This window comes from Engystomops pustulosus, chromosome 4 (genome assembly GCF_040894005.1).
Source record: "Engystomops pustulosus chromosome 4, aEngPut4.maternal, whole genome shotgun sequence".
In the NCBI taxonomy this organism is placed as follows: domain Eukaryota; kingdom Metazoa; phylum Chordata; class Amphibia; order Anura; family Leptodactylidae; genus Engystomops; species Engystomops pustulosus.
In genome coordinates this window covers 146,544,919-146,564,549 of record NC_092414.1, presented here as the reverse complement: position 1 = coordinate 146,564,549, position 19,631 = coordinate 146,544,919, and the positions used below count along the sequence as shown (strand labels likewise).

General features: G+C 43.9%; 1 protein-coding gene across 3 annotated transcripts in view; it reads right to left on the bottom strand.

Annotated features, from left to right (window-relative positions):
• Nucleotides 1-280: 280 nt before the first annotated feature.
• Nucleotides 281-19,631, bottom strand: part of LOC140127380 (dual oxidase 1-like) — a 164,785-nt gene continuing 145,434 nt past the window's right edge. For all 3 annotated transcript variants that reach the window (XM_072148000.1, XM_072147999.1, XM_072147998.1), the window contains 5 exons: nt 17,527-17,759; nt 17,276-17,434; nt 15,762-15,917; nt 11,257-11,385; nt 281-468 (listed from right to left, as the gene is read on the bottom strand). In XM_072148000.1, coding sequence (XP_072004101.1) covers nt 346-468; nt 11,257-11,385; nt 15,762-15,917; nt 17,276-17,434; nt 17,527-17,759 — 800 coding nt within the window. In that variant the 3' untranslated portion in view covers nt 281-345. The remainder of the gene's footprint in view (nt 469-11,256; nt 11,386-15,761; nt 15,918-17,275; nt 17,435-17,526; nt 17,760-19,631) is intronic.

The window sequence follows — 19,631 nt, the reverse complement described above, 5'->3', positions numbered from 1 at the left end:
GATATTGGGGGAGATTTATCAGAAGTGTCTGAGAGCAGAGTTGTTCTAGTTGCCAAAGGCAACCAATCAGGGCTCAGCTTTAATTTTCCCACAGCTGTTTATAAATTGAAAGTTGAGCTCTGATTGGTTGCCATGGGCAACTAGAAAATCTCCCCTCTAACCCCAGGGCAAGTGGAAAAGTGATTCTTTGCCATCGCCACCCATATTTTTTTTATCACAAAAATGAAGCGGACTCTTAATCCAAATTTTTAATAAAAGCATTTGTTAAAAATACCAGTAAAGGTCTTGGATACATCTAAAATACCACAAAAATATGTATTTAATAATCACATTTACAACTTCACTTTAGAAATTTTCAAAATGGTGTGTAAAATGTGTCTGGTCCCTCTTATTGAGGGTCTGGCAAGCTTTTTCAACACCTTTTGTCATTCCGGGAGGCCCACAACTGAAAACTCCAATTTTTTTAACCTTAAAAGGAAAGCAAAAAATAGTTTTACTTTTTATTGTTCAATGAATAATAATAATGATCATAATCAATAATATTAATAATAATTATTATAATTTTAAAATGATTGTTATTTTCTTATATTTTCTTAGAGACTTTATTTGAGCCATTATAAGTATACAACATTAGATGTCAAGAAAAGAGATGAGCGAACACTAAAATGCTCGGGTACTCGTTATTCGAGACGAACTTTTCCCGATGCTCGAGTGCTCGTCTCGAATAACGAACCCCATTGAAGTCAATGGGAGACTCGAGCATTTTTCAAGGGGACCAAGGCTCTGCACAGGGAAGCTTGGCCAAACACCTGGGAACCTCAGAAAAGGATGGAAACACCACGGAAATGGACAGGAAACAGCAGGGGCAGCATGCATGGATGCCTCTGAGGCTGCCTAATCGCACCATTATGCCAAAATTATGGGCAACAGCATGGCCATGACAGAGTGACAGAATGAAGCTAGATAGCATCTAAAACATCCAATAATTGACCCTGACACTATAGGGGACGGCATGCAGAGGCAGCGGCAGCAGGCTAGAGAGTGTCATGGCGACATACCCTAAATGGACTCAGGCTTCAAACCAATGGGTGGCAGAGAGGAACCAAAGGAGGTGAGCAAGAAGCGCTCAAATAATATCGGTACATGATAAAAGTTTGCCAGTATATTTTGTGGATTACACAGCAGGGTGGCGACAAAGTTAACATGGAAGCCATGAAAACAACCCAAAATTCTGCCTGACACAGCTCGTTTGATAAGGGGACCATGTATGGAGGCAGTGAACTAGTAGTAGATTAAAGGTGCTGCAGTTAAAACTATGTTAGTTGGATCTTGGCATGGAGCTGGCGCTCCGCTGCCAGGCGAGCTTTCGCCAATCCAAGCCCCTGTCTATAGGCTACTCCCCAAACAGCACTTCTAAGAACCTTTTGTATAAGATCAAGTGTAGTAGCGTTCTTATAAGTTTAGGATATGGCAGGTGAGGGGAATGTAAACAGATGCGCAAGAAGCGCTGAAATAATATCCCTAAATGGTAAAAGTTTGCAAGTATATTTTGTGGATTACACAGCAGGGTGGCGACAAAGTTAACAACTTTGATGTGGAATGCCCTGTAATAGCTCTTGGGCGGTGTGCCTTTTATCGCCTAGGCTCAGCAGTTTCAGCACCGCCTGCTGTCGCTTAGCGACGGCACTGCTGCTGTGCCTAGAGCTACCGACTGATGGCGCCATGCCCACGGATGGTAATTCGGAGGAGGAGGAGGTGGAGGAGGGGTGGGAGGAGGTATAGTAGGCCTTTGAGACCTGGACCGAGGTAGGCCCCGCAATTCTCTGCGTCGGCAGTATATGACCAGCCCCAGGGTCAGACTCGGTCCCAGCCTGCACCAAGTTAAGTGTAGTAGCGTTCTTATAAGTTTGGGATATGGCGGGTGAGGGGAATGTAAACAGATGCGCAAGAAGCGCATGATGCGCATGGAGCTGGCGTTCCGCTGCCAGGCGAGCTTTCGCCAATCCAAGCCCCTGTCTCTAGGCTACTCCCCAAACAGCACTTCTAAGAACCTTTTGTATAAGATCAAGTGTAGTAGCGTTCTTATAAGTTTAGGATATGCCGGGTGAGGGGAATGTAAACAGATGCGCAAGAAGCGCTGAAATAATATCCCTAAATGGTAAAAGTTTGCCAGTATATTTTGTGGATAACACAGCAGGGTGGCGACAAAGTTAACAACTTTGATGTGGAATCCATGAAAACAACCCAAATTTCTGCCTGACACACCTCGTTTGATAAAGGGACGATGTATGGAGGCAGCTATATGGACGACTTTTGGAGGTAGCAATGGAGACAACGTGTGGAGGCTGCTATGGAGACAATTTAATTTGGATAGTGCCTGTATGTGGCAGTCCCAAACATTTTTCAAACCAGAGGAGCAGGTAGGTGGCCCTCCAGTAAAATGGGATAGATTGAGTGCCTGTATGTGGCAGTCCCAAAAATGTTTCAAACCAGAGGAGCAGGTAGGTGGCCCTCCAGTAAAATGGAATAGATTGAGTGCCTGTATGTGGCAGTCCCAAAAATTGTTCAAACCAGAGGAGCAGGTAGGTGGCCCTGCAGTAAAATGGAATAGATTGAGTGCCTGTATGTGGCAGTCCCAAAAATTGTTCAAACCAGAGGAGCAGGTAGGTGGCCCTGCAGTAAAATGGAATAGATTGAGTGCCTGTATGTGGCAGTCCCAAAAATGTTTCAAACCAGAGGAGCAGGTAGGTGGCCCTCCAGTAAAATGGAATAGATTGAGTGCCTGTATGTGGCAGTCCCAAAAATTGTTCAAACCAGAGGAGCAGGTAGGTGGCCCTGCAGTAAAATGGAATAGATTGAGTGCCTGTATGTGGCAGTCCCAAAAATGTTTCAAACCAGAGGAGCAGGTAGGTGGCCCTCCAGTAAAATGGAATAGATTGAGTGCCTGTATGTGGCAGTCCCAAAAATTGTTCAAACCAGAGGAGCAGGTAGGTGGCCCTGCAGTAAAATGGAATAGATTGAGTGCCTGTATGTGGCAGTCCCAAAAATGTTTCAAACCAGAGGAGCAGGTAGGTGGCCCTCCAGTAAAATGGAATAGATTGAGTGCCTGTATGTGGCAGTCCCAAAAATTGTTCAAACCAGAGGAGCAGGTAGGTGGCCCTGCAGTAAAATGGAATAGATTGAGTGCCTGTATGTGGCAGTCCCAAAAATGTTTCAAACCAGAGGAGCAGGTAGGTGGCCCTCCAGTAAAATGGAATAGATTGAGTGCCTGTATGTGGCAGTCCCAAAAATTGTTCAAACCAGAGGAGCAGGTAGGTGGCCCTGCAGTAAAATGGAATAGATTGAGTGCCTGTATGTGGCAGTCCCAAAAATGTTTCAAACCAGAGGAGCAGGTAGGTGGCCTTCCAGTAAAATGGAATAGATTGAGTGCCTGTATGTGGCAGTCCCAAAAATTGTTCAAACCAGAGGAGCAGGTAGGTGGCCCTGCAGTAAAATGGAATAGATTGAGTGCCTGTATGTGGCAGTCCCAAAAATGTTTCAAACCAGAGGAGCAGGTAGGTGGCCCTCCAGTAAAATGGAATAGATTGAGTGCCTGTATGTGGCAGTCCCAAAAATTGTTCAAACCAGAGGAGCAGGTAGGTGGCCCTGCAGTAAAATGGAATAGATTGAGTGCCTGTATGTGGCAGTCCCAAAAATGTTTCAAACCAGAGGAGCAGGTAGGTGGCCCTCCAGTAAAATGGAATAGATTGAGTGCCTGTATGTGGCAGTCCCAAAAATTGTTCAAACCAGAGGAGCAGGTAGGTGGCCCTGCAGTAAAATGGAATAGATTGAGTGCCTGTATGTGGCAGTCCCAAAAATGTTTCAAACCAGAGGAGCAGGTAGGTGGCCCTCCAGTAAAATGGAATAGATTGAGTGCCTGTATGTGGCAGTCCCAAAAATTGTTCAAACCAGAGGAGCAGGTAGGTGGCCCTGCAGTAAAATGGAATAGATTGAGTGCCTGTATGTGGCAGTCCCAAAAATGTTTCAAACCAGAGGAGCAGGTAGGTGGCCCTCCAGTAAAATGGAATAGATTGAGTGCCTGTATGTGGCAGTCCCAAAAATTGTTCAAACCAGAGGAGCAGGTAGGTGGCCCTGCAGTAAAATGGAATAGATTGAGTGCCTGTATGTGGCAGTCCCAAAAATGTTTCAAACCAGAGGAGCAGGTAGGTGGCCCTCCAGTAAAATGGAATAGATTGAGTGCCTGTATGTGGCAGTCCCAAAAATTGTTCAAACCAGAGGAGCAGGTAGGTGGCCCTGCAGTAAAATGGAATAGATTGAGTGCCTGTATGTGGCAGTCCCAAAAATGTTTCAAACCAGAGGAGCAGGTAGGTGGCCCTCCAGTAAAATGGAATAGATTGAGTGCCTGTATGTGGCAGTCCCAAAAATTGTTCAAACCAGAGGAGCAGGTAGGTGGCCCTGCAGTAAAATGGAATAGATTGAGTGCCTGTATGTGGCAGTCCCAAAAATGTTTCAAACCAGAGGAGCAGGTAGGTGGCCCTCCAGTAAAATGGAATAGATTGAGTGCCTGTATGTGGCAGTCCCAAAAATTTTTTAAAACAGAGGACCGGGTAGGTGGCCCTCCAGAAAAATGGAATAGATTGAGTGCCTGTATGTGGCACTCACAAAAATTGTTTCAAACAGAGGACCGGGTAGGTGGCCCTCCAGAAAAATTAAATGCATGAAGTACTATAGCAAGAGCCAGTGGGCCCTGTCAAAAAATAGCCATTTTCCCCTGCTTTACTGTACAAAGAGGAGGAGAAGGAGGAAAATGAGGAGGAGGAGGAGGAGTGGATCAATTATTCAGGTTGAGCTTCCTTCACCTGGTGGAGATTGGAAATTCTGAGAAATCCAGCCTTTATTCATTTTAATAAGCGTCAGCCTGTCAGCGCTGTCAGTCGACAGGCGTGTACGCTTATCGGTGATGATGCCACCAGCTGCACTGAAAACCCGCTCGGACAAGACGCTAGCGGCAGGGCAGGCAAGAACCTCCAAGGCGTACAGCGCCAGTTCGTGCCACATGTCCAGCTTTGAAACCCAGTAGTTGTAGGGAGCTGTGTGATCATTTAGGACGATGGTATGGTCAGCTACGTACTCCCTCACCATCTTTCTGTAAAGATCAGCCCTACTCTGCCGAGACTGGGGACAGGTGACAGTGTCTTGCTGGGGTGACATAAAGCTGGCAAAAGCCTTGTAAAGCGTACCCTTGCCAGTGCTGGACAAGCTGCCTGCTCGCCTACTCTCCCTCGCTACTTGTCCCGCAGAACTACGCACTCTGCCGCTAGCGCTGTCAGAAGGGAAATACTGTTTCAGCTTGTGCACCAGGGCCTGCTGGTATTCATGCATTCTCACACTCCTTTCCTCTCCAGGGATGAGAGTGGGAAGATTTTGCTTGTACCGTGGGTCCAGGAGAGTGAACACCCAGTAATCGGTGCTGGAATAAATTCTTTGAACGCGAGGGTCACGGGATAGGCAGCCTAGCATGAAATCTGCCATATGCGCCAGAGTACCAACGCGTAAGAATTCACTCCCCTCACTGGCCTGACTGTCCATTTCCTCCTCCTCCAACTCCTCCAACTCCTCTTCTTCTGCCCATACACGCTGAACAGTGAAGGACTCAACAATGGTCCCCTCTTGTGTCTCGCCAACATTCTCCTCCTCTTCCTCCTCATCCTCCTCCACCTCCACCTCCTCCGATATGCGCTGAGAAACAGACCTCAGGGTGCTTTGGCTATCAACAAGGGAATATTCTTCCCCCGTCTCTTGTGACGAGCGCAAAGCTTCCGACTTCATGCTGACCAGAGAGTTTTTCAACAGGCCAAGCAGCGGGATGGTGAGGCTGATGATGGCGGCATCGCCACTGACCATCTGTGTTGACTCCTCAAAGTTACTCAGCACCTGACAGATATCAGACATCCACGTCCACTCCTCATTGTAGACTTGAGGAAGCTGACTGACCTGACTACCAGTTCTGGTGGAAGTTGACATCTGGCAGTCTACAATCGCTCTGCGCTGCTGGTAAACTCTGGATAACATGGTCAGTGTTGAATTCCACCTCGTGGGCACGTCGCACAACAGTCGGTGAGCGGGCAGTTGGAGGCGGCGCTGCGCTGCCCTGAGAGTGGCAGCATCTGGGCTGGACTTCCTGAAATGCGCACAGATGCGGCGCACCTTCGTGAGCAAATCAGACAGATTGGGGTATGTCTTGAGGAAACGCTGCACTATCAGATTTAACACATGGGCCAGGCATGGCACATGTGTCAGTCTGCCGAGTTGCAGAGCCGCCACCAGGTTACGGCCGTTGTCACACACAACCATTCCCGGCTTGAGGTTCAGCGGTGCCAGCCACAGATCAGTCTGCGCCGTGATGCCCTGTAATAGCTTTTGGGCGGTGTGCCTTTTGTCGCCTAGGCTCAGCAGTTTGAGCACCGCCTGCTGTCGCTTAGCGACGGCACTGCTGCTGTGCCTAGAGCTACCGACTGATGGCGCCGTGCCCACGGATGGTAGTTCGGAGGAGGAGGTGGAGGAGGGGTGGGAGGAGGAGGAGGCATAGTAGGCCTGAAACACCTGGACCGAGGTAGGCCCCGCAATCCTCGGCGTCGGCAGTATATGAGCAGCCCCAGGGTCAGACTCGGTCCCAGCCTCCACCAAGTTAACCCAATGTGCCGTCAGCGATATATAGTGGCCCTGCCCGGCAGCACTCGTCCACGTGTCCGTGGTCAGGTGGACCTTGTCAGAAACGGCGTTGGTCAGGGCACGGATGATGTTGTCTGACACGTGCTGGTGCAGGGCTGGGACGGCACATCGGGAAAAGTAGTGGCGGCTGGGGACCGAATACCGAGGGGCGGCCGCCGCCATGAGGTTGCGAAAGGCCTCGGTCTCTACTAGCCTATAGGGCAGCATCTCCAGGCTAAGCAATCTGGAGATGTGCACATTAAGGGCTTGGGCGTGCGGGTGGGTTGCACTATATTTGCGTTTCCGCTCCAGCGTCTGGGGTATGGAGAGCTGAACGCTGGTGGATGCTGTGGAGGATCGTGGAGGCGACGATGGGGTTTTTGTGCCAGGGTCCTGGGCAGGGGGCTGACTAGCAGCTGACACAGGGGAAGGAGCAGTGGTGTGCACGGCCGGAGGTGAACGGGCTTGTTGCCACTGAGTGGGGTGCTTAGCATTCATATGCCTGCGCATACTGGTGGTAGTTAAGCTAGTAGTGGTGGAACCCCTGCTGAGCCTGGTTTGGCAAATGTTGCACACCACAGTCCGTCGGTCATCCGGTGTTTCCTTAAAGAACCTCCACACTTCTGAAGATCTAGCCCTCGCCGCAAGAGCCCTCACCACGGGAGCTTCACTAGTTGACAGTGGCGCTGATGCACCAGCTCTGGCCCTGCCTCTCCGTCTGGCCCCACCACTGCCTCTTCCAACCTGTTCAGGTCGAGGACTCTCCTCCGTCTCAGAAGCACTGTGTTCACCCGGCCTCTCAACCCAGCTTGGGTCTGTCACCTCATCATCCTCCGATCCCTCAGTCTGCTCCCCCCTCGGACTTCCTGCCCTGACAACAACTTCCCCACTGTCTGACAACCGTGTCTCCTCATCGTCGGACACCTCTTTACACACTTCCACTACGTCAAGAAGGTCATCATCACCCACAGACTGTGACTGGTGGAAAACCTGGGCATCGGAAAATTGCTCAGCAGCAACCGGACAAGTGGTTTGTGACTGTGGGAAGGGTCCAGAAAACAGTTCCTCAGAGTATGCCGGTTCAAATGCCAAATTTTCCTGGGAGGGGGCAGACTGGGGGGGAGGAGGCTGAGGTGCAGGAGCTGGAGGAGTGGGGATTTCGGTGACATGGGTGGACTGCGTGGAAGACTGACTGGTGGTGGACAAATTGCTCGAAGCATTGTCAGCAATCCACGACATCACCTGTTCGCACTGTTCTGGCCTCAACAGTGCTCTACCACGAGTCCCAGTAACTTCAGACATGAACCTAGGGAGTGTAGCTCTGCGGCGTTCCCCTGCTCCCTCATCAGCAGGTGGTGTCTCACCCCGCCCAGGACCACGGCCTCTGACCCCTGCAGTAGTTGGACGCCCACGTCCCCGCCCTCGTCCTCTACCCCTAGCCCTCGGGTTAAACATTTTTAAAATGAGAGTTATAACTTTTTTTTTTTTTTTACTTCTTTTTGTTTTTTTTTGTGTTTTTTTGTGTTTTTTTTTTTTTTTGTGTTTTTTGTTTTTTTTTGAGTTTTTAAAACCAAACAATCCTATCCTATTGCTATGGCTATTTTCTAGCCAAGTATCAAAGGAAGCACACTACTATGCCAGATGAGATGACACTGAGTTAGTGCCTAATAGAAATCCAACCCCTACTGAATTTTGCCACTTCGGCCTTTGCTATGGATATGTGCGCCACTAAGCGCAGAACACAGCGGTCGCAAGTCTCACTACAAATTGCTCAGAATTGGCAAGTACATGCACTGCAGAAACTACAGCCACCAGCAGATCAACCAGAAATCAAATATATAGAACGCTACTGTAGGCTTCAAGAAGCTGTTTGTATTCTCCTATGGCTATTTTCTAGCCAAGTATCAAAGGAAGCACACTACTATGCCAGATGAGATGACACTGAGTTATTGCCTAATAGAAATCCAACCCCTACTGAATTTTGCCACTTCGGCCTTTGCTATGGATATGTGCGCCACTAAGCGCAGAACACAGCGGTCGCAAGTCTCACTACAAATTGCTCAGAATTGGCAAGTACATGCACTGCAGAAACTACAGCCACCAGCAGATCAACCAGAAATCAAATATATAGAACGCTACTGTAGGCTTCAAGAAGCTGTTTGTATTCTCCTATGGCTATTTTCTAGCCAAGTATCAAGGGAAGCACACTACTATGCCAGATGAGATGACACTGAGTTATTGCCTAATAGAAATCCAACCCCTACTGAATTTTGCCACTTCGGCCTTTGCTATGGATATGTGCGCCACTAAGCGCAGAACACAGCGGTCGCAAGTCTCACTACAAATTGCTCAGAATTGGCAAGTACATGCACTGCAGAAACTACAGCCACCAGCAGATCAACCAGAAATCAAATATATAGAACGCTACTGTAGGCTTCAAGAAGCTGTTTGTATTCTCCTATGGCTATTTTCTAGCCAAGTATCAAAGGAAGCACACTACTATGCCAGATGAGATGACACTGAGTTATTGCCTAATAGAAATCCAACCCCTACTGAATTTTGCCACTTCGGCCTTTGCTATGGATATGTGCGCCACTAAGCGCAGAACACAGCGGTCGCAAGTCTCACTACAAATTGCTCAGAATTGGCAAGTACATGCACTGCAGAAACTACAGCCACCAGCAGATCAACCAGAAATCAAATATATAGAACGCTACTGTAGGCTTCAAGAAGCTGTTTGTATTCTCCTATGGCTATTTTCTAGCCAAGTATCAAAGGAAGCACACTACTATGCCAGATGAGATGACACTGAGTTATTGCCTAATAGAAATCCAACCCCTACTGAATTTTCCCACTTCGGTCTTTGCTATGGATATGTGTGCCACTAAGAGCTAAACACAACGGTAGCAAGTCCCCCTGCTAATTCCTCACAAAATGGTAAAAGATGCAAATTAAAATAAAAAAAGTAGAACGTTATTGTAGCCCTAAGAAGGGCTGTTGGGTTCTTTGAGAATCACTCCTGCCTAACAGTAAGCTAATAGAACACCCTAACGCTTTCCCTGACCAGCAGCAGCTCTCTCCCTAGCGGCATCCAGAGACAGAATGATCCGAGCAGCGCGGCCAGCGGCTAGTCTATCCCAGGGTCACCTGATCTGGCCAGCCAACCACTGCTATCGACGTGTAAGGGTACCACGTCATGCTGGGTGGAGTGCAGAGTCTCCTGGCTTGTGATTGGCTCTGTTTCTGGCCGCCAAAAAGCAAAACGGCGGGAGCTGCCATTTTCTCGAGCGGGCGAAGTATTCGTCCGAGTAACGAGCAGTTTCGAGTACCCTAATGCTCGACCGAGCATCAAGCTCGGACGAGCATGTTCGCTCATCTCTAGTCAAGAACATATTTGTAAGATAATATGAAACAGTATACAGTATTATACATTATGTATTCAGCTGTAGAGGCTCCATTTTTTAAAAATAAAGAAATACTATATTACTGTCAATGACTTTGCTATCAAAACAAAGATACAACATAACCAGAAAAGGCTCCTGAACAGGAGCTGAAACATTGCACCCTGGAATAAAGTAACCCCACTTTTTCGAAAAAGATTTTCTCTGGAGTGCCGCCATTTTTCTTTATTTATATTGCTCAAAAGACTAATCAGTTAGACATATCTCAAAGAGGCGTGGTATTATGAAGTTTCCATCCATTTATGCCAATGAACATGACATTTCTTAACAAAACCCCCCAGAATGCAATTATTATTTACTTGTCTACTAACTTACTTTTTTAGTGTGCTATCTTAAACATTTTTAGAGCTTTATTTTGTGACACATACTAAATTGTAGAACCAAACAAGGGAATAGGCAAAAGTGGGGGAGAATAGAAAATGTGAAAAGGGAAAGTCAGCAGGAACTGATAGCTAGACAGGTAAAAAAACCAAACAGGAGCCAGGAGATGTGATGGGGAGATGTAAGCAAGAGTCATTATGTGTAAGTAGGGTCAACAGGTGTGAGTAGGGGATATCAGATGTGAACAAAGGAATATGTGTGACCAGGGGTTATCTAGTCTCTCATCTACACTACAGGTCACACCCCCTGAAAGCTTGCCATTTGGAAGCATACTTCCGACAGATATTGGGTACATTAAACTAAAAGGCTCTTCTAGAACACCAAGTTCTGATCGAAATTTCTTGTTTTCTATGTTCCCTTATTGATATAAGTTTGGTTGCTTCTCATTCAGACATTAGACCATTGGATTAATTAGAACATTTCAGTAGATGGAAAAGTTATTAGTTGTCCTTTAATTAGCACAGTACTGCAAATAGTTTCTCAGCAATTCTTTATAGCCATAATATATTTTATTAAATTACTGGATATTAAGACAAAACAATAATTAGCGGCAAGGGTATATTAGCTGGGTTTTAATTTTACTTACAATAATGTGTCAGTGTTGAAACGGGAACTGTGTTAATGGCACCGTAGACGACTAAGCAGAAATTAATTAGATCCATTTGACTTTAATCCAAATTTATTTCAGCACTAAATCACTTACCTCTGGGTGAACTTCCTGTAGAGAGGTGAAAAACAGCTCAAACTGTGGCCTTCCAAAATGAGTAATAGACTGTAAACCTGTGAATAAGCTGCGGTTCAGAACTTTCTGGAAGTGCCTTTCACAAATATACTGGAAAGAAAAGACAAGAATTGGATTTAGAGTTCTGTCTATAGTTAACCGTTTTTAGTTTTGATGCCAATATCATATTAGCCAATGAGGTTAGAGCTTACTGAACATGTCTGTTGCTATGGACAAGATATTTAGTTGTTGTCCACAACGGTGACACAAGGCCTGGGTCACAAGAGACTTATGTGCGATAAAAAGTTGTAAATGGTTGGTTTGTTCTGCAATTCTCAGTTAAAAATTCCTGAACCCCAGAGGTCGATGTCCTCTGTGCATTGCAAGAGTTAGAAACCACATTTAGTTTCTGCAGTAATTATTGATTTATCGATATATAATTATTGATATATGCTGCAGATTCCAAGCTCGTAGTGTAAATCATTCTACATTTTTATTGTAAATCTGTGTTATTAGCCACTGGCTCATTGGTTGCTATACCACATTGATAGCTATGTGTATACCTAGAGGAAGAAATTTTGTAAATTTGATAAGAGAATCAGTGTTGGTATTTGGATAGATTGATCTCTCAATGACAACCTAGGTGCTCAGTTGGGATCTATTTGAAATTGGTCCCAGGTCCATCCATTTACTATAAGCATTCCCAATGTATCCCTGCACTAAGTCCTTAAAAGAGTGAGCAAGGTGCAGTACCACCGCCACCTAATGGTCATTGTAATGTTACAATATTAGAATGTTACTATTCTAATATTTAAATATTTGTGAATCCTGGTTGGCTGGCCATAAAGAACCATCTAGAAAGGAAAACCTAAAGTAAATAAAATGGCTGGGTCTGGGTTGGGTAGAGAGTGGTAAAGTTACTATTGTATGGAGATAAACAGAGGCAACTTGCAGACCATGACTACAGAGCTGCAGAAGCCTAATTTAGACCCATATATAGGGGAATCATAACCAAAGGAAGTTTTCCAGGGCTGTGCCATGGCCAGCTAGTTTGAATCTCAGCCCAGCCAGCTTCCAGACAGATTCTGCACTAAAGTTATTGCTGCCGTTGGATTCTGGGTAAAACTATGATTTTGAATCCTCTGTGTCCCTGGGCCAGCTGCATTGACCATTAGCCCAGGACTGTTATCAGCCAGGAGTGCCCCTGGAGGATCCTTACAACTTCTTACAATGTTCCTTGCCATCATCCAGGAGTGATCCAGCTCCAAGCCTCAAGACCCTTGTGAGCATATTGTATATAAGTGACCACTAAGTGTCCTATATAAAATAATAAAACAGTGAATGAGTACCACTGGTCTAACCACATGGGTCACTTAGGAGCAGATGACATGTCAGACTCACAGTAATCCCTTATTTGTCCCCTAGTGAATAATGGATTCTTTCAATTTGTAGAAAAGTACACCTGATATTAATTTGGTATCATTTAAAGGAAATCTAGCACCAGGATCAAGGATATTAAACCAAGTACACTTACTATCTGGTGTGTGCTCCCTCTGGCAAGATCTGATCTTCTTTTAGCTCCTTATTCCCTTGTTTCTACAAAAAAGCTTTAAAATCTATGCAAAGCCTTGGGGGCACTGGGCTTAATTAACAACTATGGAGGCCAGAGTCCCTTAGGCTCATTTACATAATTTAAAAGTCTTTTTTTCAGTTAAAACAATGGCATAAGGAGCAAAAAAAGAGAGCAGAACCTGTCCGAGAGAGCACACACCAGTATCCTGGTGGTCTATGTCTTTTAAAGAAAATCTGCAACCAAGATCAATGCGTTATGGATCCCATAAAGTGGCAGCTATTTATAATACAGTATAGTGCTACAATTGTCACATTTTTATTTCCTAAAAAGTTTTGCTCAAAATGAATATGTCTAATGAAAGATCACTCCCGGGTTATACTATTTCCTATTTATAATGTTACTTTCTAACTACAAACTGGCATTAATTTACTGTCTATCATGTATTATTTATAAAGTTCTTTTACATGATTTCCTAATAGAACATATAGAAGCCTAAAAGGTATTTCTGATGGAATGTTAGTAATATCACTTTGTCTGCAGGAAAATTATAGTAAAATTACATCTAAGTACAATGCTAGGTTATTTTACCAAAAAGAAGAGTTACATTAAGGCTCAGAAATAAGAAAAATCATGATTCATTTGTACTTTTACTTACAATTTGGCATAGATTTATTAGCAGAAAAGTGACACAAATTCTAATAAGGGCTGTATTTTGTCAAATTGCATATGCTGATGCTTTACTGCATTTATTATGCAATGTCTTCTACATTAACAGACTGTTAAGATAAATTAAAATTTCCTGTATGCTTTTTATGCTTTAATATATAATTTTCATTATACTGATCCATGATGCACGCCCCAACAAGAAACCTTAAAATCTACCTAAACGAAAGTCCATTATTTTTACTCCTCTCCTTACAAAAGCCGTTATTTTATATTTTACAATTATCAGAGCTGTATGAGGGTTTGTGTTCTGCAGAACAAATTGTACTTTCTAGTGGCACCATTTAAAGCGAATCTGTCATCAGGATTTCACATCTTGACCTCATGTCCGAGTGTTATCACTGCTCTCCTAGCTCTCAACCTCCCCCTCCAACAGACATGAACTGACAGGGATTTGCTTGCTGCACAGGTCAGCTCATGTCTTCAAGAAGGAAGTGAAAGGAGGTAGCACGAGGGAGTGGGGGAGCTACCCTGTTTCCCCTAAAATAATACATCCCCCGAAAGTAAGACCTAGTACAATTTTGTTCAGGCTTAGAAATATAAGGCCTCCCCTGAAAATAAGACCTAGCAGCAGTCATTGCAGCAGCTCCCCCCGCGCCATACATTAGTATTAGTAAATCTTGTAGATGCCGCACAAGGTTGGGGAAGATTTCCTGGAATTAAATCACTGACTGTTGTGCTGCAAATGTGTTACCAGCAGCTACCAGGATAAGAAGGGGTCATTTATGGAAAGTTCTTTTACTAAACATGAGAGATTGGGGCCCATGATTCTAATAGAAATGGAATCACAAGAAATACAGCACAAAATTCAGAGTTTGGAGAGTCATAAGGATGTTAGAAAAGTAGATTTTTTGGTTCAATGATAAATGAAAAATAAGACACCCCCTGAAAATAAGACCTAGTGCCTCTTTAGGAGCAAAAATTCCCACCCCATGCAAAACACAAAAAAACAAAACTACAAAATTACTAAACAGTAGATTAGTCTAAATGACAGCAAAATGTCAGCACATCAAGAAAGCAAAGGTCAGAGTAACAAAGTTAGGAAGAGATCTATAGCCAGCAACTTAGAAAGAGTTGGCTGGACTCTGGAAAACACAGAGAGCAGGCAAGTAGTGTGAGAAGTAGAGATGAGCGAGCACTAAAATGCTTGTGTGCTCGTTATTCGAGACAAACTTTTCCAGATGCTCGAGTGCTCGTCTCGAATAACGAGCCCCATTGAAGTCAATGGGAGACCCGAGCATTTTTTTAATAAAACTGAACAGCAAAAGAACAGTGCAAAAAAAAAAATTCCACATGTTTGCAGATGTTTTACTTGTAAGAACACATTGAAATAACACTATTCTTCACTTTCCAGGTGTTCGCGCGTGTCTCCCGCTAAGTTAGGAGATGTGCACGAACATCTGGAATGTGAAGAATATTGTTCTTTCAATGTGTTCTGCACTTAAATGCTCCTGTGTTCACTGTTTTTAATGTTTTAATTCTATTCTTCACATTGCAGGTGTGCGCGCGTGTCTCCCGGTTCGGAGATACGCGCGCACAGCTGCAAAGTGAAGAATAGAATTAAAACATTAAAAACAGTGAATACAGGACCATTTAAGTGCAGAACACATTGAAAGAACACTATTCTTCACATTCCAGATGTTCCGAACATCTCCGAACCTAGCGGGAGACACGCGCGAACACCTGGAAAGTGAAGAATAGTGTTATTTCAATGTGTTCTTACAAGTAAAACATCTGCAAACATGTGTAATATTTTTTTTTTTACAATAAAAATACTTTTATTCAATTTATTTTATTAATTTACTGCTCGATCTCGAGCCGGCGAGATACTCGTCCGAGTAACGAGCCGGTCCGAGTATGCTAATACTCGACCGAGCAGTATACTCGGACGAGTATACTCGCTCATCTCTAGTGAGAAGTTATCAATCACATTGGGTTAACTAACAATGAACCAGAGCTAATGTTACAGGAAAGAGATCCGTGTGGTTCTATTCATTCCAAACTCTGCAGTTGTTCAAAAAGGAACAACATACCACAGACAGAGGATAATGTGGACATGTCACATGATACAGTAACTAATTGATATATTTATTTTTATATACATTTACAAAACATATAAGTTTTTTAAAATAATCTGTGTATCACCATAATCTACCAACTGTAGCTTGTTTCATTAAAAAAAGCTTCTTACCAACATTGTTGTACGTAAGTCAAATTTTTCAGCAAACTGAGTGATATAGATGTGAACAGATACCAAGTTATGTTCATCATTTTCCTCAACTTCTTTGATGATTTCTGCAAGCCATTCAAACTGCCGTTGTGTACGAGTAACCCAGATAAAGTATACCTGATAATATACAAAAAAGTTGAATTGGCCTTGGCTCTTATATACATTAGTGTATCAACAATTTTGGCAGTGTATTCAGGACTCCCTTTTATATATTCAAGTTAATAAAATGTTTTTCTCTTTTATACTTTTTTTTGAGTGTAACATATTCAACTCAAAAAACACAAAGCATTATTATTTGCATACAGTAAACATAGAATTTCACAAGCACTGGGCCAGAAGAGTGCCTCATTATATGTGTACACGAAAAAAATATATCACATTGTACACTACATTTCAAAATAGTTGAACTTATTGAAGGATACAAATTTTCTGTGTCCATTAAGTGATGTAGGACAACATCAGCAGATATGAAAGAAGATATGTGATGTACAGTACATTAAGGATACAACACTTTCAAAGTATGTGGGCACATATTTAGGATAGATACCATTGGGCACATTTAATCACACTAGTCAGTCTTCAGTTGTGCTAAATTCATTACAATGTCTGTTGTTAGATATTAAATCTCTTAATTATTAGACTAATAATCATCTAATCTAACATTACAGCATTTATTATTTGGCTTAGTTTTGGCAACCTGCATAGAGTCACATCTTAGATTACACTTCCTTTTCCCAAGGTTATTCCCTATTTTCTTACAAGCCAGGTTTCTGAAACACTTGACTAATGTTGTGACAGGCATGTAAGTGTCTGGAAAACAATTACGCCAGGATTCTCATCCATTTTGCCTGATTAATCTCTCCCTGATTTTCTGCATGTCATAATTTCATTAAACTAAATATATGAGTGTATCTAATCAATAGTAGAAGTTGATGTCCTTATCCAGAGAAAATACAAAAAAACACACTGCCTGTATGAAGGATCATTTAAAACCAAACTTAATTAGATATCTCATAAAACTGTATATGTTGGAGCTATCAATAGCCAAAAGAACGTGGAAGCCCAACATACAATATACAAAACGGGCTTAGATTCACAAGGGACCACTACTCTCAGTATAAATCTAATCTGCAGTACTGTCGGGGTGTCTATCTGTAGATGGTGTCAGCAACACTACTTAACAACCCCTATATTTTGGGCAGGATGCGACAGAGATACTGCAATTTTCTTCCACTGTATTAACAGTTCATAGGTCCACTCATGTGTCCACTAAAGTGCTTACAAAAAGTTGTTTAGTGTGTATTGGGGGTTCAAGCTCGAACAATAAGCCCAAACCATCACCAACAGAAATATTTAAAAGAGAATGCCCTAAAGTCAGAAAACATCTCCATATTTCTGTTTTACATTAATTTTTTTCCTACGGGGAATAATAACATGCACTATTCTATTTCTAGTCCATTGTATTGTATTCTTACCTTTTTACACATTATCTTTGCATGGACTGATGATTTGAATACCAAATCTTTAAGAATAGAGGCAAAGGGTGTAACTCCAATACCACCTCCAACTAGTACTGAAACCTCATATTTGTTCCATTCCTGGTGTCCTTCACCAAATGGTCCATCTAAATATATCTAATCAGAAATAAGAAATGTATTATCAAATAAATAATATAACATGTAAAAATGTAAATATATGTGGCATAATAAAACTGAAATATTTATACCTTTGGATATCCATTGAGTTCTGCAACACTCTGAGGAGAGTATAGCTCACGTAAACGAGTCGTCCAGGGCCCTGCAGCTCTTATGTGCAGGCTCAGGGTGTCTTCATGTGGAGCAGTAGTTAATGTGAATGGGTGATATTCATTTGTCCCCAGAGACAAGCATGCAATCCGGACCCATTGTCCTGATTTGTATTCAAAGTCAGCAGGACGCTCAAACTTTAAGTAAGTGACATCTATGGACAGTGAAAAAGAATTCATTTTTACAAAAGATAAAAGACAATGGGATGACTTAGCAATCCTGTTTTATGTATAAACTAGAACTAGACAGTTTTAACATGATCAAAAGTGGTTAAGGATGGGTGATAAATAGAGTACCTTTTTAGGCACTAATAACTTTGCAGAAAACTGTTGTATTTAAAGTAGAGATGAGCGAGTATACTCGTCCGAGCTTGATGCTCGTTCGAGTATTAAGGTACTCGAACCGGCTCGTTGCTCGGACGAGTATTTCCCCTGCTCGAGATCGAGCATTTAATTAAAAAAACACAGTGAAGAACAATGAAGAATAGAATAAAAACAGTGAACACAGGATCATTTAAGTGAAAAAGACAGTGAAGAACACAGTGAAGAATAGATTACAGATGTTCTGCACATCTGCTTACTTGTCGGAAGATACGCGCGGAACGGCAGCAGGGAGACATCAAGCAGCAGGGAGACATCAGGCAGCGGGGAGACATCGGGCAGCGGGGAGACATCAAGCAGCAGGGAGACATCAAGCAGCAGGGAGACATCGGGCAGCACGGGGGAGACAGACATCGGGCAGCACGGGGGAGACAGACATCGGGCAGCACGGGGGACACAGACATCGGGCAGCACAGGGGACACAGACATCGGGCAGCACGGGGGACACAGACATCGGGCAGCACGGGGGACACAGACATCGGGCAGCACGGGGGACACAGACATCGGGCAGCACGGGGGAGACAGACATCGGGCAGCACGGGGGAGACAGACATCGGGCAGCACGGGGGAGACAGACATCGGGCAGCACGGGGGAGACAGACATCGGGCAGCACGGGGGAGACAGACATCGGGGAGCACGGGGGACACAGACATCAGGCAGCACGGGGGAGACAGACATCGGGCAGCACGGGGGAGACAGACATCGGGCAGCACGGGGGAGACAGACATCGGGCAGCACGGGGGAGACAGACATCGGGCAGCACGGGGGAGACAGACATCGGGCAGCACGGGGAGACTTCAGTGGAAGAAGAGGAGCAGATCCCGGGACAGCGTATCACCCCGACAAGTAAGCAGATGTGCAGAACATCTGTAATCTATTCTTCATTGTGTTTTTCACTGCGTTTTTCACTTAAATCACCCTGTGTTCACTGTTTTTATTCTATTCTTCACTGTTTTTCACATCTGTTAACTTGTCAGGAGATAATATACGCACGGAACAGTGAAGAATAGATTGCAGATGTTTGCATACATCTGATCACTTATCAGAAGACATTCTTTTTCAATTAAATAACACATTTTATTCCCGAACCATGGTCCCTTTGAAAAATGCTCGGGTCTCCCATTGACTTCAATGGGGCTCGTTATTCGAGACGAGCACTCGAGCATCTGGAAAAGTTCGTCTCGAATAACGAGCACCCGAGCATTTTAGTGCTCGCTCATCTCTAATTTAAAGTTAAAAATATTTGGGCTCATTTACTAAAGGTTGTGTGCCACTTTTCTGTTGGACTTTGCACGTTTGTCCGCCCTATGTTAAAGGTGCACCAAAAAAAAAGTGCATGGGGTGCCAGATTCATGAAGAACGGGCGCAATAAATCCTGAATCTAGCATAGCCTGCACATTACACAGGCAAACTGCTTTTAGTAAATGTGCCCCATTGTGTATTAGACTAAATACATCTTTGGAACAACTGGCTGCAGAAAGATTCTCCCTGTCAAATGTCCTGTCAAATTGTAAAAGAAAAAAGAATCATTAACCCCTCCCCCTTTAGATCATTCAGCCTCCCTATTATTAAGTCTTCAGCCAAAGATAGAGCTGACCAGCAAAATACTAATCACTGTGTCCTCTTAAAAGGGGTTGTCCACTTT